At 40.7% G+C, this 27,796-nt stretch overlaps 1 protein-coding gene and 2 long non-coding RNA genes across 5 annotated transcripts in view; all 3 read left to right on the top strand.

Moving 5' to 3' along the window:
* Positions 1 to 4,732: 4,732 nt before the first annotated feature.
* On the top strand, positions 4,733 to 18,241 carry LOC136992415 (uncharacterized). The gene is made up of 3 exons (XR_010884645.1): positions 4,733 to 4,870; positions 17,007 to 17,135; positions 17,517 to 18,241. It is a non-coding gene; the product is annotated as an uncharacterized lncRNA (long non-coding RNA).
* Positions 18,242 to 19,640: 1,399 nt separating this feature from the next.
* On the top strand, positions 19,641 to 23,727 carry LOC106498897 (uncharacterized). 3 transcript variants are annotated; one of them, XR_001295062.2, is made up of 5 exons: positions 19,641 to 19,695; positions 20,254 to 20,349; positions 21,035 to 21,107; positions 21,784 to 21,867; positions 23,391 to 23,727. It is a non-coding gene; the product is annotated as an uncharacterized lncRNA (long non-coding RNA). The 3 variants fall into 3 exon arrangements; XR_001295063.2 differs by lacking the exon at positions 21,035 to 21,107; XR_001295061.2 differs by having other exon boundaries at positions 20,254 to 21,107.
* Positions 23,728 to 24,627: 900 nt separating this feature from the next.
* The window catches only part of LRMDA (leucine rich melanocyte differentiation associated), a 697,858-nt gene continuing 694,689 nt past the window's right edge, over positions 24,628 to 27,796 (top strand). The window contains exon 1 of the mRNA XM_067299879.1: positions 24,628 to 24,767. Coding sequence (XP_067155980.1) covers positions 24,738 to 24,767 — 30 coding nt within the window. The 5' untranslated portion in view covers positions 24,628 to 24,737. The remainder of the gene's footprint in view (positions 24,768 to 27,796) is intronic.

Raw genomic sequence — 27,796 nt, 5'->3', positions numbered from 1 at the left:
GGGTAGTTTAATTAGTAACTTCAGAGGACGGCGGGGGGTTTTTTCCGCTGAGCCTTTGAAATGAGATTTAAATCACACTCAGTACTGTAAACTTTTTATGTAAACACTTGTAAAATAAATAAATAAATAAATCAGCCCCAAGACACCCCCCCCCCCAACAAAGAAAAAACATTTCTTATCCCTGATAGCTTATTCACTGCGCTTAGCACACGCAGAAAACGATTCCCAGCGAGGGTCCTGGAGTTAGGATGGACACGCGTAACATTGGACAGGCGATGAGACTGCAGATTGAATGCGATGCATAGTTTTTGTTTTGGCTGCTGTTGACTTTTTTTTCTTCTTTTGAGCTGAAGAAGATGGATTCCGTCCTGCTCGATACCTTTGCGAGGAATCCTTCTTTAATGAGTCCGTGCAGCCGGTTTGCTGTTTAGCATTTACTTGTGTAGTCTTTTTGAAGTTTTGGTGGCTATTGTTTTTATTCTCCTTTTAAAAATACTGGGGGTTGGAACCCGTCTTCCTCCTCTAACAAAGGAAAATTGTAACTTAAAGAAAAAAAAAGGAGAGCAAAGGAGGAATTAATTAACAAGTGCCAGTCCACACTTTCCTTTACCTACCAGCTATTGGCAAGCATGTCAAGTCGATTTTATTTGCACACAATGGAAATGATTTATTTTCTCTTAAAAAGGAGTGGGCTGGCAGATATTTGAGGAGGAGAGGAGAGCGAGAGAGAGAGAGAGAGGAAAAAAAGTTTGAAAATGCCTTGAACTATTCACTGTCGAGATGGCTAATCAGTATTGAGGCTCGAGGGCACTCGGGCAGCTTTTCAATGCGGTTTTCCTTTCATCTCAAGCTGGATGGAGGCGCTCAATTAAAAGCCTATCAGTTTGTAAGTAAATCAACGCCTATCAAAGTTGTCACATCAAACAAAACGATTATTATTGCAGCCCGCCTCCCCTATTAATCTCCCTCTAAAATAATCCGCTTGACAGGTCAGGCTGGCGAGCTGCAAACCCTGGTCAGGATTACCCCCAAAACCCGGACTGACTATTTTTCCCTCGGGAGAGGGAACTGCAGAAACCTCGGCACCAGTGTGCCTGCTTTGAGAGCTTGCTCTCTTGCCATTTAAGTGTCAGATTTTGTAGATCATGTTGGTAAAGGGCGTTTAGTCTTTTAAATTGAACAGCAACAACCCTACAGGCCCTCTAGATTTTTTCCTCCCCCTTTCTTTTCTGTCTTTTTAAAACAAGGTTAAGCTTTTAATTAGCAGAAACAAAGTTGCTGGGTTGTGTCTGTGCTATATTTTTAGGCATAATACGTTTCAGCTACCTGTCTGTCTGTCCTGTGTGTCAATTTTATTTTGCTTCGGTAGTGCTTGCCTTTATTTATCTACCCCAAGGCTTTTATAAAGATTTGCATTGCGGTAGATATTTGTAAACGATGCATGTCCAGCACTTTTTTTTTTTTTTTAAGCAAAAAATGATAATACTTCGGATAAAAAAATATGATGGCTTATCAGAAATACTGCATCATGAATTTGTACATTTGGGGAAGAGACTGTGTTTTCTTTTTTTTTCTTTTTTTTTTTTAATACGAGATTGCATGTGCGCCGATAATAGCTGATCCATCTGCACAGGTATCTTGCAGAGCTGGGGGTATTTCTTTCAGAATGTTATTAAAGCAAATAGTTTGAATGCTTGCCAACAGAAACTAAGATTTCCAAACCTCTCCTCTGTTTGCACAGTACTTGAAAATATTTATCCTTAAGATTGTAATTACTTTCCTAATATATATAAGCAATATATATTTTACGCAACATGAGATGTAGTTAATTGTCATATAAGCAATGATGATTTTAGAGCCATCCTCAAAATAGCAGTCACGTTTAAATGAACATGAGTTTTATTCGTCAGTGATATTTTTGACTCAACTGCCAGAAAATTACTTTTTGTTTGTTTGCTTACTGCTTTCGGAAATACACCTTCTCTAAAATGTTTTCGAATGAGTTTTTGTAGTCGTCTTCCCTTTGTTACACTGAGAGATAAGGAAGAGGTTAATACACCTAATAAATGCTCTCTCTTTTAAGCCTTTTGATAGATTCTTCTATGGATGCTGTGAGTTTCATGTATGAGTGTAAAGATTTCTACTCCTATGTTGAAACCCTTTTACCAACAGCTGTTTTGCAAAACTATCCTCTTTTATGTTCAACACTTTTTTTTTTTTAATGCAAACACTTTTTATTTTAAATAAGCCTTAAGGTAACTTTCAGGAGAGAGAAAGAGAGAGAGATGGCAAGCCAAACGAGTTTGATGACACGGGAAAGGCTGGGTATGTTTCTTGTTAAGTGAATAGAGATTTTCAATCCATTCCATGTTACTAAATGTACTACAATTAAAATTATCAAGCCTAAAACAAGCGAACACATTTCCTAATTCATGCATACGTACTTGAACTAATATTTGCTGCCTAGATTTTAAGAGTGAAAAAAAGAGACTTTTAGCTTCTGTAACACCTTGGTCTGACTATTGAATCTCAGAAATCATGAAGACATCTTTGTGTTTATCTACTGCAAAAGCCTGGAGGCTGAGTGAGAGAATTATACTAACTAAGCACATATTTGGTTACAGTAATCCTTCGGAAATTAACTATGGCACACAAATGGAGGCGATCTTTAGCTTCTTCACTTGGATGCAAAATGTAGAGAGTGTTTATTGACAACTTTGTTATGGAAACTGTGCAGATCAACCGCGTGTGTCTTAAACAGCGTTAGGAATACCGCCCTCTTAGAGAGGGAAAGTTTAAAGCGTATCGCTAGGAAAGGCATCGGTACCCCAATAATTAACCTTATCTAAAATCACATATGACATGAACAATAATCCTTGAAGTAATTACAGGATAGCTACATTGCGAGGAGGAGGGGGAAGAAGCATGCGATACATCTTAGCTATCTTCTTGATACAGGCAAGGTCTGCGATCCCCAAAAAGGTTAAAATAATCTTAATAACTATTAGCTTGCTTTTAGTCACCCCTAATGATGCATTTAGGTCTTCTCTAGTCCCAACTGCTTTCATCTTTAGCTTTTTACACCCTAAAATTAATTCCACCTAAAGTACATTTTTCATTTTGTACTGTACTAGTGACGTGCAAATAATTTACATCAGCGTTCATCAGGACTGTCCTGAAGTGATGGATCATTTTGTTGAGTTGCAGTAAAAGTGCAGAATGATCTATAATGATGTAATATATACATTAAAAGGGTGTCTGGATGATCAGAGTTTTGCTAAAAATGTAAAAGGGCTTTTTGATTGATAACAGGGTTGCTGTTTTTCTGCAAAGGCTGTCACAGGCTGACACAATGCTTGAGTTATTAGGGCAGAGAAGGGCAACCATAAATTTCCAACGTCAGGCAAAAACTCTCTTTATTGTCTATATGATGGATGGGCCTCCGTACTAGACACCAAATACTTCGTATCACCCTTAAATGGGAACACATTTTTCGTGGCCATAATTCATGTTTTTTAAATAGAAAGTTTGAAATGCCTGCCTATATTTCACGATCCTGACATATTTATGAATCACTCCCTGCATGCAAATATAATTATTTAAAGCATTGAGGTGACATATGGGTTAGAAATGTACCAAATGCTGTTAGCGGAGTGATTTTTTTTAATTCCCTAAATTGAACGCCATAGAAAACTCTGCCTGTCTGTTCAGATCAATAAAGTCGAAGGTGAAGTTTTACTGATTTTGTCAGTGCCACATACAGATATTCGGTTTTGATTAGGTGGAACTGACAAAAAGGGAGTCTTTTTGCAATTATCATTAGGTTAATGAAAGAAACGCTCATCTTGCTCCTGGCGCGCGCGCACACACACACACATTTTTGGGGGAGGTGGTTAATGAACTAGCTGAAGGTAAATTTGACAGGTGTTATTTTTCAGAACTTATTTGTCGTCGGGCAGCGCTTGGCTCGGAGGCAAGGCGCTTCCCCGAGTCGGAGGAGGGGCCGTCTCGGAGAGCGACTCGGCTTCCCGGGGCCGGGACCGTCGGCCGGGCCGGGCCGGGCCGGGCGCCGCGGCTGCGCTTCCCCCGCGCTGCGGCGCGGTGTCCTGCCTCCTCCTCGCTGCCGCCTGCGCCACCGCCGGAGACGAGCTCGTCGCCCGCGGAGACCGCGCCGGCCGGCCGCGAGTGGGCGAGCCCGCCGCCCTCCCGCTGCCCCGGCGCCGCCAGCGGCTCGGCTCGGCTCGGCTCGGCTCGGCCCGGCTCGGCCGGCGGTCGCGGTGCCGGCGACGGCGGCCGGCGGAGCTGCCCTCCCCGCCGGCCGCGCCGCGCCGTTACCTGCCAGCTGGCACCGCGGGGCCGGTTCGGTCGCAGCGGCCCGGCAGCGGCGGGAAAGCGGCGGCCGCTCCGCCGCTTGTTTGCTTTGGTTCGCTGCGGGCAGAGGCAGCCCGCCCGCTCGGCGGCGAAGCTCCGGCAGCGCTGCTCGCCGGCGGCCGCGCTAGCGGCGCCCCGCGCGGCGGGCAGCGGCCGGGAGCCACCGGCGGCGGGCAGCCCCGGGCAGCCCCGGGCCCGGCCGCGGCCGCCGGCACTTCCGCCGGGGCGGGGCGGGGCGGGGCGGGGCGGGGGGGGCGGCTCCGCCCGGCGCCTGCGCCCGCCCCCGCTCGCGGCTCCGCGCTGCTGGCGGCCGCGGGGCGCCGCGGAGCCGCGGCAGCGCCGGCGAGGGGGGCAGCGGCAGCCGGGAGCGAAGGGGAGCGGGGTCCCGGGCGCAGTAAGTGACACCGGAGAGCAGCGGGGCAGGTCGGTGCTCGCTGCGGGGCCGAGCCCCGGCAGGTGCGACTTGCTGGCCAGGACCCCGTGTCTGCTGCGGTACACGGTAAGGCCCCGTCGCTGGGCGCCACTGCATAGCCCGTACTCTAACCAGGCTCCTCCTGCATTGGCCATATATGCCCGTGGACCGGGAGCTATTGTCTCTGGCTGCCCGGCCTGTAACGTACACCTTTGTATTTATTTAATTCAAGCTTATCGTATTTTCAGCAGAGCTCAAGTGATGTGTGCATCAAAATCACTTAGTATCCTGAATATTTTCATCCTGTGGACTCCTGTGTAAATGCTTAAAATGTTTGCAGTAGTCCAAACTTACCATAGCAGGCAGACTCTTTGCCCATAAAATGTTAAATCAACCATGACCAGACTCATTTTCCCATGTCAGCTAAGGAGACTCTGTAAATCAACACATTAGGGCTTTGCTGGATAGGAGCTGCTTGTGCTTCATGCAAAATGGCCCTGACAGCTGCTCTCTCTGTGTCCTGTTTGTCAGTCTCTGGCTGAATGCAGAATTGCCATGTGGCAGTGAGAAATCTCGCAGGTAGAGCCCAAAATCACTGGGGATACAATATGTAAGAGACCAAGAGTTGGCACTGCAGAAAGAAATAGCAAAGGTTGTGTTTCCTTTCAATGGGATGGCATTTCAAAGCCTCATAGGTGTTTGCATAAGCCTATCCCACCAGCTTGAGTCACTTAGGTGAGCCTGCACTTCCTATGAAGGCCCAGTTACTAGTATGTGAGCAGAGGTGTTTCGCAGGCATTTAAAGCTTCCTAATATCTCAAGACAGAGGCTGCTTGGAAGCCATTACAGAAAGCTCATCTCAAGGGTTATGAAGGGATATGTGATAGCTGTACCTAGAAGGAAATGAGCACTCTGGACAAATGCAGTTAGGAATGAACAGCCTTGGCCATAGGTGACCAGCCAGGAGCAGTTGAGACAAACATAGCCCGGCACTACAAAAAGCAGTAAAAAAAAAGTCCATGTTCTTCTCTTTGATCAAGAAACAAGAAAAAAAATCAGAACCCCCCTCCCCCCCCCCCCAATTCTGAACTGTACACTGTATTTTGTAAAAAACCTCAACCATCTGGCTCTTATCTAAACCTCTGTCTCTGGGTAAGAGTTTAGCCACTGGAGAGCTTATTTGTGGGTGCTAGTTGGTTCAAAGGAAAAAGAGATGTAGTGCAGCATGTAACAGAATAACATAACCCCTTACCACCACACTACCGGTTCCAATAGTTATACACATCGAATCAGATTAGATTCAGATATCAAGGTAGAGCTTTGTGCTATATTTTATGAGAGGGGCCTCAGCATAGAGAAATCATTATCCTGTGCTCCTTGCTGGATTGCCTCCCACTCAGAGAAGTGACCCAGCTATGACCCAGACTCTGAACAGTTGTGTGTAAATTTAATTTTCAGCATTACATCATTTCAACTGGAATATCACCTCTGTGCTCACTGTTGTGCTATGTGGGTTACCTGGAGGTAGAGAAAAACAAGGAGAAGGAGAAAATATGCAAAATATTAGGAAATGCAAGTTTAGCTTCAAAACGTGCACATAGCCACTTCTACCCTGTACTCTATTGAGACAAAATGAGTGGGCCACTAGAGATCCAAGAAAAAAAAAAGCACATCAAAAGCATAGAATCCTACAAGGTGTCAAAAGGAAGAAGGTTACTAATGAAATGACGACGATCCAAGCTCTGCTCACAGTTTCCTGTGTAAAAAAGTCAGAAGGCAAACAAGTGTCTGTAGCAGCATTTCTTCTTGGTCAGTACTTGCAATATCTGAAAAAGGAGTGAACAATGAAAACTTTTTCTTCAGAATTCTGTGGCTTGTGTGTATTTGCTGTTTTCTCTGGCAAGGTTCAGGGAATGGAATATGAGTTGTATGGAAATAGGCAGAAACTGAAAAAGTAAATTCAGGGTGTAAAAGTTTCTGTGTGAGAATTCTCTGTCACAAATAATATACATTTTTGAAGGGAACAAAACCCAACCCTCTTGTGAAGGCTGCCTGTTTCCCCCAAAGTTAAAGGATTTGAAGCAGGCTAAGAACAGGAAAGAACTCAGCATGAATCCTACTTCATCTAAATGTAATTTTTTTTTTCCTTAATTGAGCAGAGGGTTATCCTTTATGTCATTTCTTTCTCATAAGAAATATATTCCTTTAGTGTCAAGTGCAGAGATTAAAGGCAACAGGAGCTTGCTTGGTTGGTCAAGGTCATGAGTCTTTACAGTAAATAAGTGATCTTTTCAAGTAAACTTTTTAAATAGTGGCCACAGAAGAACAGAGACTGATCAGAGATAGCAACTCTTAAGGTCTAATGACAGGTTTACCAACCATTAACAGTATACAACTTTATTGTGTGGCTCTGTATCTGTAAAATGGGGTCCTAATATTTAGTTATCAATTACAAAGAGTTTTAATGAGGATAAAATAATAAATGCTTTAATGTATTACAGTGGCATAACAAAGACAAGAACTTGGTCTCACAATCACTGTAGAAATGCTGCAGCATTATGCACTCTGTCTTGCTGCATAATAGCATAGTCAAATCAAGAGGATCATCTCATTCCTGTTTAGGGTGCCATGCTCTCTTGTCAGAATTAAATAGTGTTATTTTGTATGCCAGTGCTGCTGCAAGTTTCATGTTTTGTGTTACTCAGTGACCAGAAGCAAATATGCTTGAAGATTTCTCATTCCTCCACTGATTTTCAAAATCATGAAATGGTATAATAAAACATAAGCATGTAATGATGACATATATACATATATATAGTCCTTTGAAGTCACATTTTTCTATAGTATTTGAAATTGATGTTCTTGCTGTTTCCCTTAGGTTTATACAACATGGTGTTTTTTATCTGTGACCTTGAAATCATGAATAATCTCCATGCTAGTAAGACAGAGGTACAAATGGTATTATTATATGGCTTTGGTAGACTTATTTGAATGTTATTAATATACAAGGGTAAAATCAATTAGCAAAACACCATTTTGAAATGTAATTTATTAACACTGTATAAGAGTATTCTTCGGCTGAATAGCTTCAAGACAGAGATAATATAATAGTGTTGTGGCTACTTCAGTTAGGGCTTGCTTCTTCTCTCCTTGAACTAAAAGGCAGAATTTTCTCATTTACCTCTACATGAACAGAATTGGACTGTGGTAAGCAGGTGTTTTGGTTCAGTAATCATCCATTGTTTTGTTCCCACGTTTTTATCATCATCTCAATGGGAAAAACAAATTTAAGTAGGATGCCTTCATTATGTATTATAGGTTTTTAATATCTAAGTATGTTAATAAGAAAGAAGAATGGTTGGACCCAAATTATACCACCTAGGGAAAAGAGTAAACCTTACAACTCAATTCAAAATTCCTTGTAGATGCTTCAGTTTCCCTGTGCCTATTGATAACCTTTTGTATCAGCTATTATTAATAATAAATTATATTAATAAACTAGAAGATAAAAAATAAGAACCTGCTGCCATTTTTCCTTATTTATCATGAAAACTACATAGAATAAGTGAGCTTTTTTTACAAGAGTATATTTTTGCTTACAGTATCCATATAAACAACCACAGATCTTTAACAGGCTCTTTACAGTGGAGGTGAAAGCTGTTCTTGACCAGAACTGCCTGCTTCTTTTAATATGCCTCTTAAAATCTTTTGTGCAGCAAGGACATTGAGAAAAAGTTGCCCTGTGGGTCAGTCTTGGGTGTGGAAACAAGCTGACTTTGATTTTGGACCCACCTTTGTAATTTCTGTGATGTGAATGGGGTGACATTCCCTGTTACTGGCATTAGTGAAGGACAAGATTAGCTCAGGCTGATTCTGGGTGAGCAAGCTGGTGTAACCGAGAAGAAAAAAGCTGGAAGGAAATAGGGTTCTTTCCAGTGGCAGTATTACAGTTCCATTTTTATATTTATTCTGGAGTAATGAAAGCGATAACATTTTTACTGTGAACAGTGAATAATCGTGGGTTGCCAAGAACCCAACCCAGAGCAGGGTATATTTGTGTTTATATTATATACACTGGGAAAAATAGTGTGTTACCTCTTGGAGTAGTGTTTGGCTAGAGATGGTGTGGTGTCTCTTAAACAACCTTGGCTGTTTGTCTTTGGATAGATCAAATGTTTATCAGTAGTGCCCTTATATCTTCCCAGAAGGCCCAGGTATGCTTTCTGGTGGAATTTTATGAGGTGTCTCAAGAAAAAAGAAACCATTCTGCAGCATCCACAAATTCATTCTGTTACTTGCCCTCAGTGTGGGCACTAGGATATTAATATGGATCTGCTGCACTGGGGGACTTTCTCAGGCACTGTACAGCTGGGTAAATTTCACCCCTATAGGATTAAGAACTGAAACGGGCTCCTGAAGTTAAAAACAAACAAACAAACAAAAAAACCCAGTTATAAAGATGCCAAATGGATGACATTAGACAGTGAAATGCGGAATGTCCTCCTCTGTCTTGCCAGCATGGTTAGAGAACAGTTCATTCGTATCCTCTTTGTCGATTCTGCAAGAATACCAGTTGTGTAACTGGATTTCTGGAATAGAGGTGCCCACTAAATTGTCATGCAGATTACCTAACAGCTACTGTGTGGTAACACCTTTGATACAGACTTTGTTTGACTTACAGACAAATAAAATAGTGGCTACAGACTCCATGCTTTGTTTTCTAAATGTAAAGTTATTTTAAATTTTTACCTCTGTTCATATACTATATTGCTGATTTTGATTCTTTGCTGTTACCGCCAAAGATTTTTAGTTCGCCTTTAAGTGACAGGTTCAGATATGAACTTCTCTACTTTTATCAGTTTAGGTCAAATTGTGAGCAGAGTTTTTTGGATTAAAAATGCTCAGTCTTCCACCTGTCCACTCCATATAAAATAAAATTGGCTGAAGAAATCTACCATAATCTAATCTATGATATTCTGATACATACTGTATACTATCAACTTTAACATTTTTAAATATAAAATGAATATCTGCTATCACTGTTTAATACAAATAGTTCTGAATGATTATAAAAATATTTAATGCATAATGCATATCACTCAGGTATTATTGTCAGTAATGGATGAGGAATGACATTTGGGTAATTTATAAAAGTAGACAAAAACATTTTTTCAGTAGTTAGTGTTTTCAGGGTGTTGGTTTCTAATAATAACATTTTGGTCATAATATCTTTTTAACATGATTTAAACTACTTTACTTATGCAAATTGGAGAACTAACAAGTGCTTTTATTCCACCTGAAACATTGAAAATGTCTTGCATTATAGAAACATTTATAAAACAGTTTAACTCTTTTGCTTGCTTCAAGTCAAACAGTAAAGCAGATCACAATTGCTCCTGGTTACAAAGAAAAAGAGACTTCCCCTCACCTCTTTGTGTGTTTTGTGAGGTGCCAAATAGTTGGAGGGGAACCCAAATGATAACCAGGTTTCCTCTTAGAAGAAGGAGATCTCCAGATCCATATCTGCAGAGAGAGCAGATACGTCAAGTGAAGGAGGAAACATAGCTCAGGCCCATTGTGGGCCACAGATAATCCGGGGTGCTGAGTCTGGTGTGACTGCTTGTGGTGGAGGGTGAACTGTCAGGCCAGTGGGCTAGTAGAAAGCTTTTCTTCACCTTCTGCCATGACTCTGAGGTGTGCCAAGCCTATCAACGGGTGTACCTACTCTGTCAGTTTAAGTTGCTTTGAGGCCTCTGAGGCTTTGGTGCCCTAAGTCATCCTTCAGGCTTCTACCTAGAAAAAATAATTTCCTTCCTGCTGAGAGTAAGTCTGGGGTTGTTTGAGAAGAGAGTTCATTTCAGTAGCTGCTCCATATGGACAGTGTAGTTCCATGCTGGTGTTCATTTCCTCTACCACCATGATGTATTCCAATTATATTCAGAAGGCCTTGGAGATTCATATGTTCCCCTAGTGCTATCAGACATGCACCACACATTTTGTGTCTCATACCTGATAACATAAATCCGTCTTGCTGCAGACAACCTTTAATTATTTAGACTTTGGACTTACTTCAAACCAACAAAGAAACAAAACTATAATATTGTAAGGGCACACAGGTAAGAAATGAGACCTGTGGAGATCAAGGCTTTTATGATCATCTGCTTGGAGGTAGCCCAGGCTTATACTGAGGAAAAGTTTCTCAGCAGTGCACAAGAAGAGGTGGTTTGGCAGCTCAGCACTTTTGGTTCCGACCACAGAACTAAGAAACTCAAAGGAGAAACCCTGAAAGCTGCCTACTTAAAAGGTCAGGATGCCAGTAGACCATTTGGGTAGCTCTGCATAAGTATCTGCATTATGCTGAGCTGCACTAGATTTTTGGCCTGAAGGCTACTACAGAGTCATTTGGACTCCTTAGCTCTTAGCTATTGGATATTTGGACTCCTTAACTATTTAGGGCCTGATCTCCATGCTAGGCCAGGTGAGTATAGCAGCTGAGCCTGCACAGTCCTCAAGAGGGAAAAGGAGGAGGTGCCGTTTTCCATCTCGCTCACATCACCAGAGTAGCAGTGGGACAGAAGTTCCAGGACAAGACAAGCAAACAGCTTGGATGAGAGCTCTGATTTTATTGTACTTATTTGAAGTTGGGAGAGGAGAATGGGGTAGTTCTTAGGCAACATATGCTGTATGGTAGTGGACAGCCAAGGAGGAGGTGGCCATCACAAAAACTTTGTATGCAAAGGCCAGAAGTGTTTTCCAGAATCCCTTCTTTCCATATCACCCACATTGATGAGAAAAAAATGTCCTCTTTAATCAGCATTTTTACAGGCTTTGCTCATTGTTAGCGTAGTATTGACTAGAGAATATGCCTCTACTCAATACTAGTGACACAGTTTAGCTTGCTAGTAGTCAAAGTTAGGTATATAGTCTTGGCAAGCACTATCGTACAAATGTGTAATCACTAGTGCACAGGCACCTTGCAACCCAAATTCACTCTGACAAACATTTGTATGTGGCTGTGCACATTTGTATTCCCACTAGCACCTTCCTCACCTGTGTCAAATTCCACAGCACCATCTTCAGAGTGGTGCCATGCAGGCTGGGAAGATAATTCCTATCCCTCTTACATATATCTGGACATAACAACCACAGGTGGCAAGAACTGAGTTTATTAAGCTTACATGTCATCAATTACACAGAATATTTCCCCTTCTCTGGCATCCCTCTCATGCTTTTCCCTCAGCCTTGTGTACCAGTTGTATTACTTGCTCACTAGGGCATAAGACTATTTCTGTTCTGATCCTGCCACCCTATCTTGGAAAACGTATGACCAAGCACATTCCTGCAGCTCCCTCCAGGAACATGAATGGTCCTTTCACTGGGCTGGGAAGGTCACTGATTGCTTCTTCCTAGTGTTTAATTTCTGGACGTAATATAGCCTAATTCCTGGCTTTTTAGATATGGTAGTGTTGGAATTCCTTGATTGCTGTTATTCACTGGGGAAAAGAGAGTGCTCTTCTGTCCCAATATAAAGCTTCTTGAGATAACCAGCCATGGTGTCCACCATTTCTATAGTAATCAATGTAAGACAGCAAGACCATAAGTTGGTGTCTCTTCTCATTCATGCAGTTATGAGATTCTTGTGGGAGCACTGTATTGGTTCTGAATCTCACCAATATTTTCTCCACATTTAGGGACTCCTTGCTATATGAAAGTCTTCGTGACTTTAGGAACATCTAGGTGGTACAGACTATGCAGGGGTAGAAAACTGATGTTATGGACTTCCTCTGTGCCAAACTGATTTTCCCCTTGGAAAGAACTGGGGTTGCCAGACACCACAGGGTGGTGGTCATCCTCTAAGGGTCCTGTAATGGGTTTCTGAAACATTGGGAGCTGTCATGAATTAATGAAGTGATGCACTGGGAGCAGATTCCTTTTACAGAGCATAGTGGTGAAGTCATGTTAGGTGTGAAGCACTTATTGAGTGATTATGATACATACAGACTGTGAGAATGGCTTGTGGCTGGAGATGGTGAGGAACAGTTGTGGATCCATGGTTTGCTCCAACTGATGCACTGTGTTATTGTGGCCTGTAGGAAGGTGCTCATCTTAACAGTTTGGAGATCAGCCAGGCTGTGTGAATAGGACTTAGATCTAGAGTTTTCTCCCTGCTACAGGGCCATTATAGAGGTAGTCTGTATTTCTGACTCAGAACCTTGATGACAATCATCTACATCAGCAGTGCCTTGGGAATGGGACTATTTTAAATTGTTCCATTCAATAACCCTAAATTAAAAGATGTTAAGTCAAACACTGAAAAAAAGAGGAAGAGCCAGAGCAGAGGAAGGTTGCCTATGCAATTGTAATTCTGTCTGTTTAGTGCGTAGACATGATGACAGTCTTGATGATGATAGGACATCAATATCAAATGATACCACCTCCCCATGATCCCTGCCTCATTTGGTATGAAGGCTGAAACAGAGTGAATGCCAAGAGACCATAATTTATCACTGACCGCTCTGTGAGGAATGGTAGTATGAAAACAAGCACAGTATAGCAATGTGGTATATTTTTCATGTACACTCATAGAACATCTGAATAAAAGGAAACCTGTAGTTGCTTCTGTATCAGGTTAGCAGACTATAAGCAATAAAGGATTATAATTTAAGGTAATAATAAAAGTGCACTTTTAAAACAAACCGTCAACTCTGAATTCGACATTAGTAATGAAAGAATATAGAAAAAATATCCATGTTATGGTTATTAATACAGATTACATTAGGCTGTGCACCTAGAAGCACATTGGTTTACCATTTTATAGTCAGCAGCATCCTCCACTGCCTCAGAAACAGGATGAACTTTCTGTAGTTTGCATATTAGAAATAGAATAGAAAATTAAAATAAAATGACTGTCTAATGGCATTAAACTGACAAGTTTGGTAGAATTAATCTGATATGAAACTATACAGTTATGTTAATTGGATTTTTTTTTTCCCCACTGTTTAGAGAAGCATAAAGTGACCTGGACCTGTCCCAAGGTAGCCAGCTGAAAGAACCTCTTCAAGTGGTACAAAGTTGGTTCAGTTCTCTTCAATTCCAGATACTTAATCTGGCTTGGGAGGTGGGGAGAGGCAAGGCCAGTATGGAGTATACTTCTGTGCCGCTAGGTTTTTTTTAATCTATAGGACTGTAGCTTGTGGAACTTCTTGTAGGAATCTCTTGCTCGTATATATTCATCCCTGTTCAAGAGGCTTGTAAAGCAGTAGTTTAACAAGAAAGGGAAAAAGGCCTTTAATGCCCCAAGCTTTTGGCCATTGATTTTGCCTTTTTATCATATTTTTCCATTCTAGGAGAGGAAAGAGGCTTTTAATTTTTTATTACATGTAGAGATTGAGATTCTTGGGTTTTATCCCAAAGAGTAATATTAGCAAAATAGCTAACCTTTCAAGCTATCCTTAGTGTAACTAGCTGTAAAATTGGGATATTAATGCGTAATTGAGATAGGTATAGTAGGGCTTAATTGATTAATGTATGTAAAATGTCATGAAATTTACAGGTGAATGACACTTTAGAAATGTTAGATATTACTTACTTTATATTTTAAAATAACCAGTGTAAATAACACTAAGGATAGATCATTCTGAACAGTTTTTACAAACATCTTTACTTATAATCTTCATACTGGAAGACAAATTATAGTACTGTACAGTTACTACTATTTGAAACAGGCAGTAAAAGTAGAAGGAAATTAACATGCATTTCCATTCCCTAAAAGGAAAAGAAGACGACTAATAACATTTCCCCATAGAAATAACTTCGAAAGTGTTATTTTCAATTTGTCGATTTATGGACATTCTTGATGAAAATGGTTATATTCATGTAAGCAGTCAGTAAGCTTAAAATAGAATATCTAAAATCTTTCAGTGGACTTGTCAAATCTTTGGTCACTTATCTATTTAGTTGTTAATGAATGTTTTATTCTTTGCTTTTCTGTTTAAAGAGAACAATTGTTATTTAGTACTCTAAAACAGATACCCTCAAATTTTTCAGGTAACAAAAAATTTTCAAATCTGTGCTTATGTCATAATTAGAACTCCTTTCCATTTGCGACAGCATGGACAGTTCTGTAGCTGCATTAACCGATGCATTTTTTAATAATGAAAAATTAGCAGTAGGGAACAACTGAATTTAGTTTCCTGCTACCCTTTAATATGATTTAACATCTGGAATAAGGAAAAAGATTCTCCATACTGCTGCATCTTTGGGGTTGTTTAATTAGTTTTTTCTTTTTTTTCTTTACTTCATGAAGAATTTAATGTTTTTTTCAGCCCAATCCTTCAATCTGATTTGTGCTAAATTTGACATCAAAGAAACAGGAGAAAAGTATCTGAGTTAGCCATTAGGTCCCAAAGAGTCACGATTTTCCCACAGGAGACTCCACTTGCTGTATCTAGACTGCTTTATCTGGAATGCATGTGAAACTGCATGTTGAGTGTACAGGGCTTTAGTGATGTGTCTGGGGTGCCAGAGAGACAGAACGGTGGGTAAAACCTTTACTGGCTATGTATCACCAGTAGCATGTGAACTAGAGTGTATGTTCTCAAGTGAAGAAAAATCAAATTTTAATTCCTAAAAAGGTTAATAAATTTTCAGAAAAAAATTGATAGGAGATTAATGAATTGACATAAGATTGAACAAGCCAACAGATGCAGATTATAGCCATCCATGACTGCTATTGATACACTTAACCTCATCTCCAACACACAGTCCTCAGGCCTGTAAAATCTTGCAAATTCTTTTACTTACAGATTAGTGCTTTGAAAACTATTTACAAATAGAACCTTCTTATAAAGTACAGTCTGAGGGGTCTTTCTTTCTTCTTCTTGTCATTTTATTAGGGAATTCCAAAACTGACAAATTGGGAAAAAATGTTAGAAACTTGGCTGGCTAATATGGGTGTTTCTGTCTCTTCATCATGAGAATGAACTGTGCATATTTCTCAAGGGTTTTGAGCAGAGAATAAAGTAGTTTTTGTTGGTTAGTGCCAGTTCTTTAAGAGCTCATTTTACAAAAGCTGTGTTTTATTCCTCTGTCCTGTAGTCCTGATCTGTGATGATATTTGTTATGACAGCTTCCTTTTTATTGAGTTCGGTCACATAAATTGACTTACTCCACCAAAAATAATGTTTTTTTTTCTCCAAGAGAGAAAAACAATTAATTTGCAAAAGGTTTATGAATAATAATATTTTAAACTTCCTGGACTTTTTTCTTTGGCTTGGTGTGAAGTCTTTTGCAGTATTGTTGTGACAGGATTAAAAAAAAATAGCATAATCTGTGACTACATCTCTTTTAACATCCACTTTTTATTACAAAAGTCCCCAGCATTATCTTAACAAGGTACAGAATCTTCAGTAACTGATCCAAGTGTAGCACAGTAGTCTAACTCGCTGCATAATCTTGTGAACTATTATGTCACTCAGATACACTGGTATGACCCTGAGTTAAAAAAAAAAAAACAAACCAAACTGTGGTGTTTTGGGTTTTTTGGGGGGCAAGTTAATGGTATTGAAATATGCTGTATTGTCAGCTTTGAAACTGAAGACCTTACACTATCAAAGGGTAACTCGTGCTATCTCCGTTCTGATCTGGAGACACAGCCTGGGAGAGTCTGAAGCCGTTTTCCCTCTATGCCCATTCAGTCATTTCCTTTTTTTGCAGATATGCCAACTCTGGTATCTGTTCCTGTGCTGATTCTGTGATACGGACCTCTTTCCACTGCGACTGAAATTGTGTGTCCCTAATTGGCAGATATAAGTTATCCAACACTATCATGTGACAGTAATTTCTAATCTTTACTCAACTGATCTTGATTCCAGTAAGAAACCTAAGCATGAAAAGCTTTATATTATATTGTCAATGGTTCCTCTTCATCTTAATTTGAGAGTGATAATTATAAATCTGCAGCTCAGAACTGTCCTCTTGTGATTTTGGAAATGGTCCCCAGTATGACAGACAAATATTGGAATATTTTCAGATACCTTTATATGTATGGAGTCAAAGTTGCAATTCTAAAATTAAGACAAGAATTTCCTTAAGTTTGACATTGGTCTGGCTCTAATCATCTCTTCAATATAAACAGGAAGTCTCTTCTTTTTTAGCCTGCTATTTCTTTTGTGTTTCTAACCAAAAGATGACTTATCTAAATATTTTTTTGTTATATGGACAGATGGTGTTGAGAGATTGGACACTAAAACATAACATTCAGCTTATGGAACACCACTCCGTTCTCAATGAGTGAAGCATTACATTGGCTCAGCTTCTTTCTTCCTTTCACTTTTCCACTTGGATATGTCAGGTATTCCCACAGCTTGGCCTGAACCACACAATCTTCTGTCAGGGTAAAACCAGGCATAAAACCCCTTCCAAAATGTATTTTCAGTAGTATATACCTATTAATAGGGAGATCTGTCTTATTATGCTGTGTTGTTGACAATATAAGATGCAGATTGTGTCTCCTTGGATTAATCAGGTGAACCTAGTTCCTTCTGCAAAAACCACCTCTGGCTGGTCTGATATTTCAATTCTACAGAGAATTACCGAGACCGAAGCTAGAGAACAGGGGAGATCAGCTAAGCTACAAGCACCTCTGGCCTCTGAAGCCACTTCCTTTGTTGTTTGATCTTTGTATTGAAGCATTTCCGGAAATAATTTTGTTTTTTCTTTGACTGTTTGACAGACAGCCTCTGCCCCAGACGTTGTGACAGGGACCTGGAACAAGAAAATACCTCGCTGGACTTCTAAAACCTCAAATCTATTATTTAGAAGAGAATTGCAATGTTGATAAGTCCTCAAGTTAGGCTTTATCCTAGCTTTAATCCTTTTTTCCAGCTTTGATTGTTGCATTCTTGTGAGCAAGCAAGCATTGATGCACAAGGATGTACAGTTGCTTCAGTATTGCAGTTTACTTTCCCCAATACTGCAGGCAGCTGACCTGAAATTCACGTATATGTAATGGATTGCGAGTCAGTCATCCAGGCCTTAAAAAAAATCATCTGTGTATGTGTGTGCAACATAGGAAAAGCAATAGCAGCAGTTTCCATATAAAGATTACTGAATATTTTCCAATAAAAAAAAATCTTATGATCTTTTATTAAGTGTTCTGTGCCTCCATGGCTGGCAGCAGATCTTTGAAAGTTGGCAAAAGGATAATTCTGGCATCCTTTTTGTTGACTTTATGAAAATCCAGTTAGACTGCATAAATTCTAAGCTATTGAAAAACCCCACTTCTTGTCTTTGGTTGCGTTGTATATTTAGTTTTGTCAACATGTCAAAATTCTGCAGTATTCTACAGAACTTGTGGAGGCCCCATATCAGCATCTTTCTTCTGCATGCTGTATACCATTCAGACTCTAGGTGGGACACACAGAGAATAGTATTCACTCTTCAGCTTGGAATATCCTTTTGCCTGTAAGTACTGTCCACTGGGAACAAAAAGATGATGGTTCTACACTTGCTTCTTCTCCTGACTAGGAATAATGAATTTTATTATATAGTGCCACTGAGCAGTTACACAAAACAGGACAGACCAAGACAGAATATTGCCCTACAGTTATGGTATCAGCCTAGGTCTTGGAAGATGTAGGTTCAGTTTCCTAGTTGTCCACAGATAACATATATGATTTTAGGCAGATCACTTAGCCTTTCTGTGTGTCAGTTCCTATCCTATGAGATGGGAAGATGAGGGTATTCCTACTTCCCTGGCATAGGGTGAGAATAAATGCATTCAAAAATGCTAGGTGCTCTGGTAATCCAGAGCATCAAAGAACTTAGAGCATATGTGATATTTTCCCTGGCTGAGTTAAATTTCCTTAGCTCTGTTCATTCTAAATGAAACAGGGAGTCCTGAGTATTTAAAAAAAAAAAAAGTACCATAACGTACACTATGAGGAAGCAGAATTAAATTGCACAATTGATGGTTGCCATGTTTTAGTCATTGAGCACATCACTTATTAAATTTAATTTTAGCCTAATAACTGTAACATGCTATATAACATAATATAAGGGATTTTAATTGTATTCTAACCATACCATGGTTGACAAAACCATCATTAACTTAAATGGAAACCAGATTAGACTACTCGATAAAAAATTTCAGGAAGGGGCTTTTTCTCCTGTCTTCAAAGCTTTTAGGTTGTTCTGGTTTTTGAAAGTTCTTGGCTTGTAGTATATTGCATTAAAAGGCTATACAAAAAAGTTACTTTAGAAGAATGCTGACAAGGTTACAAAGTAAAGCATTCCAAAAAAGCCAGAAAAATGCTGAACTTGAAGGCACCTTTGCAATAGAATAGTGAACAAGTTTGTCATATTCACCATCACCAGGTAGCCTTGCTGTGCTCATACCACACTGCTGCCATAATAGGAAAATGATAATTAAACATATCCTGGAGATATGTTATCTCCATATATGTAATTCTACTTTGCCCCGGGACAGGGGAGGGATCTAAGAGTCATGCTGTGAATCAGGGTAGAATGTGAAAATTATGGCAAAAACTACTCTGGGCAACTCTCTGGAAGCTCTGGAGTCCTTCTGCCATAAACTCTTGTCTAAATTGGGCACAAGGGTAGATGTCGCAAAGTCTGTGTGCGCTGCACTATCTGTTGCTACTACATAGGAGGGAACAACAGTTCCTTGTCCCACAGTCCTGTACTTCTTACCAAATACATATTCCTTTACTTAAATGGAATTAAAGGAAGCATTAATTAAAGCTGCAAGAGATTTTCTTAGGAAACGTTTCAGATAGGACAATCTGCTACTCCATTGCAGGAAAGGTGCAAGAAAGCAAAAACTCTAAATGAAAGTAAAAACATTAAAGTCCTGCTTTCTTTTGTAGGAGTCTCTGCAAGAATGGAAAAATGTAAGTCAAGGCCATTGACTAACAGTGTCAACTCAAAGAAAAGCCAGAAGTGTTATATGGGTGCATGCTAGCATGGGGTATTGCAGTGCTACCACTTTTCATTGGCTGCTTTTCTAGACAAAAAGTATCCTGCAGAGTTTTAAACATGCAAGTATGGGCATATACTTCAGAAAAAAATCACTCTACAGTCATTTTAATTCAGCAGCAGAAAAAAAAGAATTTGCATGTTCTTATAGATAGCAAGTTTTATAGCACTGTATGACACTGTCATGCCAGTATAGTTCAAGACATGGTGTGTTGGTGTATTGAGTGTACATGCATAACTTGCTTTTCACACCTTTTAAACTTGTTTATCATTGACTGTTAAATGTCTTTGTAAGTGGGAATATAAGAAATAGGAACAGAGAAACTTACCTTCCAGCAGTTCAAATTGAATATGGCAAATGAGGTCATTATTATTGTATTTCTTTCTGTCCTTGTCAATGTGATTAAGCTACATACTTTGTTGTAATTTTTCTTCTTTCTGTCACATTTGTTTTTTTCCTGTTTGTTTCACAGCAAAGAATGCTGGTGATACTATCTCTGGAGAGACATCTGAAGTTATTAGTTTGGACATCAAACACCATCTTGAACTATTGGGGGTTAAAAACAGGTGTAAGTGAAGCTACTTACAAATAACACATGTTCCACTTCCTGTGGTGATACTGACAAAAATGTCTGTACTACAGTCAACCTCTTTCAGCTAAACTGATTCAGTCTGTATTAAACATCATATTGCTGCAGAGGCTTATCAACAAATATTTTGAGACAATGTTTTCACTGTGAGCGTCAACAAAGTGAGTTAGATGGGTAAACTTTGAGCCAAAATTTCTGATTGTCAAATTGGCAGAATTCTGTGAGTTAGCTGCAATTTTTTTGTTGAAATGTTTTGCTTCAGAAAATTCAGTTTGTTCAAAGTGGAGTTTTGTCAGGAGAAATGCTAGTTTACTGAGAAAACAATTGGTTAGTTTGACTTCTTATTTTGAAATATAGGATGATTGTATGCTTGCACATGCAGACATATATGCGCAGTGTGCTATAAGATGGAAAACAGATGATTTTGATTAACTCAGTCTGAAATATTTCTATAAGTTTCAGTTCATAAAACATTAAAGATTGCTACTTTTTTCTTTTACAATCATTCAACATTTTTTTAGGATAGGAAAACGCTTCTCATAAGTTTACATAAAGGATATAATTTATATTTGGCATTTAGTGCCAAGTTTACTGGTATTCATTAGCTAATTATTTTAATCAATTGTTCAATAAGATTTCATAATGTAGCTGTATATGCATTTAGGTAAATGTCTGCTAAAATGACTTAAGGCTCTGTTGCCATGTGAAGAACACAGAAGAAGGGACAGCTCTGACAGGTATCTATCATGTTTCCAATACCTTGCTTCACAGTTGTTTTGGGGCTGATGAGCATCCAGTGCTCTTTATTCAAGGAATGGATCTGCTCAGTTTGTAAAATATATAAATATGTGTGTGTGTGTATGCTAAGCACATTAGTGTAAGTATTTTACTGTAGCTGTATACATAAAAACAAACTGTTACATTTTTAAAAAAGTGCATGTTGCTTTTGTCTGTATGTAACCCATAGATTAAGCAGTACGGAAGATAAGCAGTACTGAGGTTTAAGCAAGACTTAGTTGGAAATCTGTGGAAATCATCTTTGAATGGCCCATACAGAAGTGCTTTCTTCTGCTTCTAACTGGTTATTGAAACTCTGATAATGTAACCAAACTAGTGACTTCTATATTTTGTATATACATAAATGGGGAAAAGGACATTTCAAAGGTCAGCTAAGTCCCACTTTCTTGTAAAATATTTAGACCTGTATAAGGAATGCTCACAAAATTATTCAGCTTCTAAGCAACCACTAATAAAAATACGTTCAGTAAGTACAAACTTAGTTCTCTGAAGCTTTACTCATGTAGACAGCTCTATCAAAAGTAAAGAAAACATATAGATGATTCAGGTTGTGCAGGGCCAGGACTCAAGAAGGTAGTGTTTTGGGATGCTCTGAATAATAACTATATATTGCAGGGTGAAAAACATCCTGAAATCAGAGGCAGCTTCATAATGGATCTAGAATCTTTGCTATAAAATGACACTGATGACGCTCAAAAGGTAAAAATGCCCTCCTATATTTATTTGAAACTGTGGTGTATTTTAGCTACATAATAACATGAGGCACAGCCTAATGAGCAGGTTGAAATGTGAGATGATGTTATAATTTAGTTACAATTTAGGATTATATGTTACAAAACACCTCCTTCAGTGCTCCTAATAGACAGTTGCAGCTGTGAGTTTTCATTCCCTTTGAAAATTATGTGCAGGTGATAGGTACTTAAACTAAAAAATAAAACAGACTCCAAAAAACCAAGTTTGAGAAATTTGCCAGTCATCATATAGGAAATTTGCAGCAGAATTAGGACATTTGAGATGTAACTTTTCAAAGTCTAGGGAAGCATCATAACAAGACAGTCATCTCTCTTCTCCATTCCTCTGTTACACAGATTTTTATTTTTCATTTCCTGCATAATATAATAGGCCCATTTTGTCATTGTGGTTGGTAGCACTCCCTGCTTGTTGCACACCATAGGATTTGGATCTATTATTTTATCCATGACAGATAATAATCTAGGCCATGTCTATACAAGAAAATGTTGAACTAGTTTTAAAAGAATGATTATAAGCCAGATGCACTTAAAACAGTTTGCCACCTCCTTAAATTGTTTTTGTAATTTACAAAATTCAGCTAAACTGATTGAAGAGATGATAAAGTCAATTTAAGTCACCTAGTTTAGGGAGCTGCATCTGCAACTTTTCCCTCTAGACAAGACCTTGCCTAGTAAGTAGGAGGATCAATGGCAGGTTAATGCAATTGGCAATGTAAGAAGCTGGAAAAAAACAGACTTATTATTTGTGTGTGCTATTTTGTAAACTATTCAGGTAGGAATTTTGTCTTCATAGATATCTCTAAAGTGACAGCTAACACTCGTACTAAAATTAATACTAATAATATAGACAATGATGTTCTAAATTGTTTTCATTATAGTTATTCCAATTTTACAGGGTGTAGTATTGAACTGAATTTACTCCATTAAGACAAATACAGCTAAGTACAGCAATAGGCCACTTTGTGCCTTGAGTTACATGTGTTCATTTTGATCTGAATTGCTTCTAACTAAAGAAGAGATTAAAAAAGGAAGATACAGAAAGAATAGAATATATTGCTTTGTTTAATTTTTAAAATCACATAGTACTTGGTTGTTTTGGCATACATGATTGCTATATACTCAAATAAATAAATAAAGGCACTGTTTGTTTGAAGCATGCTGAGTGATGACCTGAACTAGCAAGTAGGCCTTGCTGGAAAACTCTTACTTAGAGAAACAGAACTTTTATTCATCAGTATAGGATCTGTTTATTTGCTGTGGATGAAGGGTTTGATTCTTCTCTGTCCTGTACTATATAAAGAAAATTAGATCTATGCGAAGCAATGGAGTGATTTGTTTATTGATTGTGCTTTGATTTTTCTACGTGTTGGTCCATTTTTATTTTTAACACAATACATTTAAATAACTGGGGGGAAAACAGTACATAATGACATTTTTTTCTGGTTTATTTGCTCTGTGCTTCCTTCCCAGCAGTCAGAAAAGGAGGAATGGCTCTAGAAAAGGTGTAATGCCACAGCTGTACCAAGAATTTATTCTGTTCATATTAAGAGGCAGAGCAGCAAGTACTGTATTAGTTTCTGCTATGTTGGTGAATAAACTGTAGAAAGTGGTTTGCAGTGTAGAATACATGTCCTCCTGAAACTTATTTTCCTTCACAGCATGCCTCTGCTTTGTCCAAGAGTGAGTTATGCTATGTTAGCTATAAAAAGGAAGGAAGAGCCAGATTTTTAAAGGTGCTTAGGCAGCTAAAGAGGTAGGCAGATGACTAGAAGGATTTAGGATCCACGCTTGAGAAACCTAGATATCTTTAAAAATATCACACGAAATTCTTAAAGAAAACCTCCGGTGTCCTTACCCTACCTAAGGAATGATAACCGACCACCATTCCATTACTTTAATAAGCACGTTCTCTTGCTCTGGAAGGACTAGTTTACTAGGTATTTCTGATAAATCCAAATGTATTTGCTTTCCACGTGAGATACCCTATCTTCTGTAGACAAAAAATACCATTATGGGGATATGGGCCTCTTCTGTACCATAATACGGTACTACTTCTGCACGTGCTGCTTTACTGCTGACACAGATCTGTTCAAAGGCAAGTTATGCTTTATGCCCCACGTTAATGGACTGGCCTGCCTGGGAGCTCCCGGCGCTGGAAGCTGGGTAGGTGGAAGGCGAGTCCAGATAACTCCGAATCCTCTGGTCCCTTTCCTTGTGGGGAGTGACAACCAGCCCGAAATTCCTCCGTCACTGTCCCACCTCTTAGCTACTCCCGTACCTTCTTCCCAGGCCAGTCCTACCGCTCTTGTAACCCAGCACAGGGTTAGATGTTGCGACGGGGCTCTAGGGACGTGGCGGTGGGAACCGCGCTGCGAGGAAAGCGGACGCGGGGCAGCGGCCGGGCTCCCGGGCGAGGCACAGCCGTGCGGCCCCGGTCCTGCCGCGGAGGCGGGGAGCGAGCGCCCTGCGAGCCGCCTAAGCAGCGCGGCGCTGCCGCGGGCTCCCGGGCGGCCCGAGCGCCCCGCGCCCAGGGCAGCGCTGCCCGCCAAGGCCGGGCCGGCCGCGGGGCCGCCGCCGCCGCCCGGGCCGCGAGCGCTGCCGCGGGAGCGCGCCGGGGCCGGAGCCCCGGAGCCCCGTGCCGGTGCCGCCCGGCGCCCCGGGGGCGCGGAGCGGGCGGGCCGCGCCGCGCTTCCGCCCGTGTCAGCTGACTGCCGCGAGGAAGCGGCGGCGCCGGGAGCCCCGAGCGGGCGCCGCGGAGGAGCCCCCGGCACGGCACGGCACGGCACGGCACGGCCCCGCACGGTGCGGCGCGCAGCCATGGCGGGGGTCGTGGTGAACGGAGCCCAAGTAAGTGCGCGAGTCCCGCTGCCGCTCCGCGGCCGCGCCGGCGGCCCCACCTGCCGGGGGCAGCCCGCCCGGGCCCCCGCGGCGTCGCGCCTCCGAAACTTCACCGCCTCCGTCCGGCCGCCGCTCGGCTCCGTTACTCGCTCCCCGCGCTCGGCCGGCCGCGGCCGCGCTGCCCGGGCAGACCGGCGCGGCGTGGGGCGGCTGCGGGCGGCTCCGCGCTCGGCGGGCGCCGCTGCCTGCGCGCAGCCGCCCCGGCAGCCGCGCGGGGACGGAGGCGAAGCGCCGAGCGCCGCGCTGGAAACCGCGCGCTGCTGCCGGCGCCCGTGTGGCGCGCGCGCTTGGCCACGGCGGCGGGGCGGCCGGCGCGCTCGGGAGGCGCCAAAGCTCCCCGCGCTCTTCCAATGGGGAAGTTTTGTAGCTCGTAGGGGTGGGCTCAGACTCGTGCGTGCGGCTGGTGTGTGTGTGTGTGTGTGTGTGTGTGTGTGCGCACACGCACGTGCCTATCCCGCTCCACGCCCATATGGTACTGTGGTCTTTATGGGATAAATGCATGTGCTCTTCCCTAATGGATGAATAACAGAGCAGAGGGGTAAGGGATAATAGTGTTTGTTTTTTTTTTTTCTCTTGTCACTTTTTCTGCTGCTCTAGTTCAATTAAATGCAATAGACTTTTTGGAGGCGCTGTTGTGAGAGCAGTGCAGTTGTAACAATTCGTTTTAAGATCTGCTGCTTACATCAGAGTGCGATGTGGGGCCTGGAGGGCCTAGGAGAATGAAGTGCTCCGAAATAAACCTCAGATTGCTCTTGGACCCTGCCAATTTCAGGTTTGAGTAGCCTGAGAGAATAAATTGAAGGAGAGGGGCTGAAATATGCTAATTTTGGCTCCTTCTGAAAGTCAGCCTATGCTTTGTTTTTGTTAAGGGAGAGAAGGTGGGAAGCAAAATAAATCCCTTTGGCCTTTGCTCAGTGGCTACTTAAAAACTTCCTGGCTAAGATGTGGTGTCATTACTGTTTGATCCGTGACTAAAGCTAGTAAAATGTTTCTTTTTTTCCCTCAGAATAAATGATGCTTGGGTTCTTTTTGCAAACGGTTTGCCATTAAACAAGGGTGTTACCCATCTAATCGTTTCTTTAATGTGGTTGCTATTTCTGCGTGGAATTCATGTAAATGTGTGTGTGATATGGAGGCAACTGGCTAATTTTGCAGCTGCTGCAGGTAGCAGTTCCTGTGGTCTCTGTGGCACACTATGGCACTGAGTGTAACATTCTGTCTTCCCTTGAGGCTGTTGAGCCCCTTCAAGTACAGCATATTCTTAATTTGGCTTTGTGCCTAACATATCATCTTTTAACAGCTTATAGTATAATATAATGCTCAACTGACTGGAAATATTCTCCAGATGTAATTCTGTTCAATGGAAGGGAATATGCAATATCTAAAATTCATACACGACCTATTTGGCAACATTCTTTAATAAAGATGTTACTTTATGAGTTACTAAGATTGCAATATCATTGTAAAATGATTACAGAGATTAAATGGATAATATCCTCTAGAACTACAGCAGAAGAGAGATGCAACTGCTATTGAATGAAGTTATGTTTTAAATGTTATGTAAAAACTTTTTTTTTCCCTGAATTGTATACAAGGGGTTGAAGTGTTTGCAAGAATATCTGAGATGCCCATAGCGCACTGATGTTGGGCTTTGTGGAATGCTTCCAGAACATTTTTGTGGGATATTGAACAGGGCACCAGTAATGACACTAGCTGGTTGTTACCAACCTGTATTAGACTTATGTTGGAGAATTAGGCAATGGAAAAATCTATATCCAGTTTCTAATTCCATGTGGTGTTATGTGATTGATATAAAAAGTCTGAGAAATTTACTGTTACTGATAAGCCATGTACCCAAAGATCTGAGAAGTCTTGGGCAAAGCATGACTGATCTCATGTCTGTGATGACATGTCTGGATAGCCATATGTGCTTGAAAGCTCACTCTGAGGATATTTGAGAGATGCAAAAGGAAGAGTACCAAATTCTGTATGTTTTATTGTTTTCTGGGTAAATAATTTTCAACTGCAAGAATAAAAATGGAGAAACATTATTCTTCTCTTTTCTGAGCTACTGAAGTCTTGTTTTATATCAGCATTGTTGAAGGATTAAAAAGCAGAAGAGCGGGGTAATAATACTATTGAAAGCTTATTGAAAAAGGCTTATTGCATATTGCATAGCTTCCAACCTGGCAGTCATTGATGTTGTTATAGTAAAGGGTTCTTGGGTGTCTGAAGCGTGTTTGTGTATGTGGGGTGCAGAGATCTGAAGTAAATGCTCTTTGTGTATTTTGTGGAAAAATAAATCTGTTTGCTTTAAATTCAAAAAGATGCTTGTGCTATGAATGTGCTGAAGTGGACTTCGTACAAGTGAAATTCCTTTCACAAGGCCTCAGCATTAAAAGGTCATGACAACTATATTTCACCTGCAAATACATCTGAGAGTAATGTTTGTATCAGTTGTGCAAACTATTTTAGCTCCACAAGAACACAAATTGAAGAATAAAGTTCATACATATATTTTTTGGAGCACACAGAAGGCAAAATGCATAAAATGCCATAAAGCTTCAGCCACTAGACTGCTACAATATACAAAAATGTTTGCACAACTGATGCAAACATTTATGGCCAGGTGAGTTTCCAAAGCAAGTGGGAATGGAGGTCAGAATCTCTTGTTCCTTCTCCAGGCCTCTTTCCTGGGTGAAAACATATGTGGTGGTCTGCACTCTTGCTATGTTTGCAGTTGGTCAAGATCGTCTTGCACTCATAATATTAATAGGCATTGTATCTTAGTCATATCCAATTTAAGTAAGTTCAACATGTTCTGCTGAATTAATGCTTAATCCAAAGTATTATTCTAATGTTAATGTGGTGTCTTTCCAAGGGTCTGCAAACATTAATTTAAAGAGAGCGACCTTTCAGTGGAGAATGAAGCAATTCATTTACTTGTATGTAATTTGTAAAATGCTGTGTAGTCCTCT

The sequence above is a fragment of the Apteryx mantelli genome, chromosome 7 (assembly GCF_036417845.1).
Source record: "Apteryx mantelli isolate bAptMan1 chromosome 7, bAptMan1.hap1, whole genome shotgun sequence".
NCBI classification, from domain to species: Eukaryota; Metazoa; Chordata; class Aves; order Apterygiformes; family Apterygidae; genus Apteryx; species Apteryx mantelli.
Note: the sequence above shows the minus strand (reverse complement) of the source record. Positions and strands in the feature narration are given on the sequence as shown.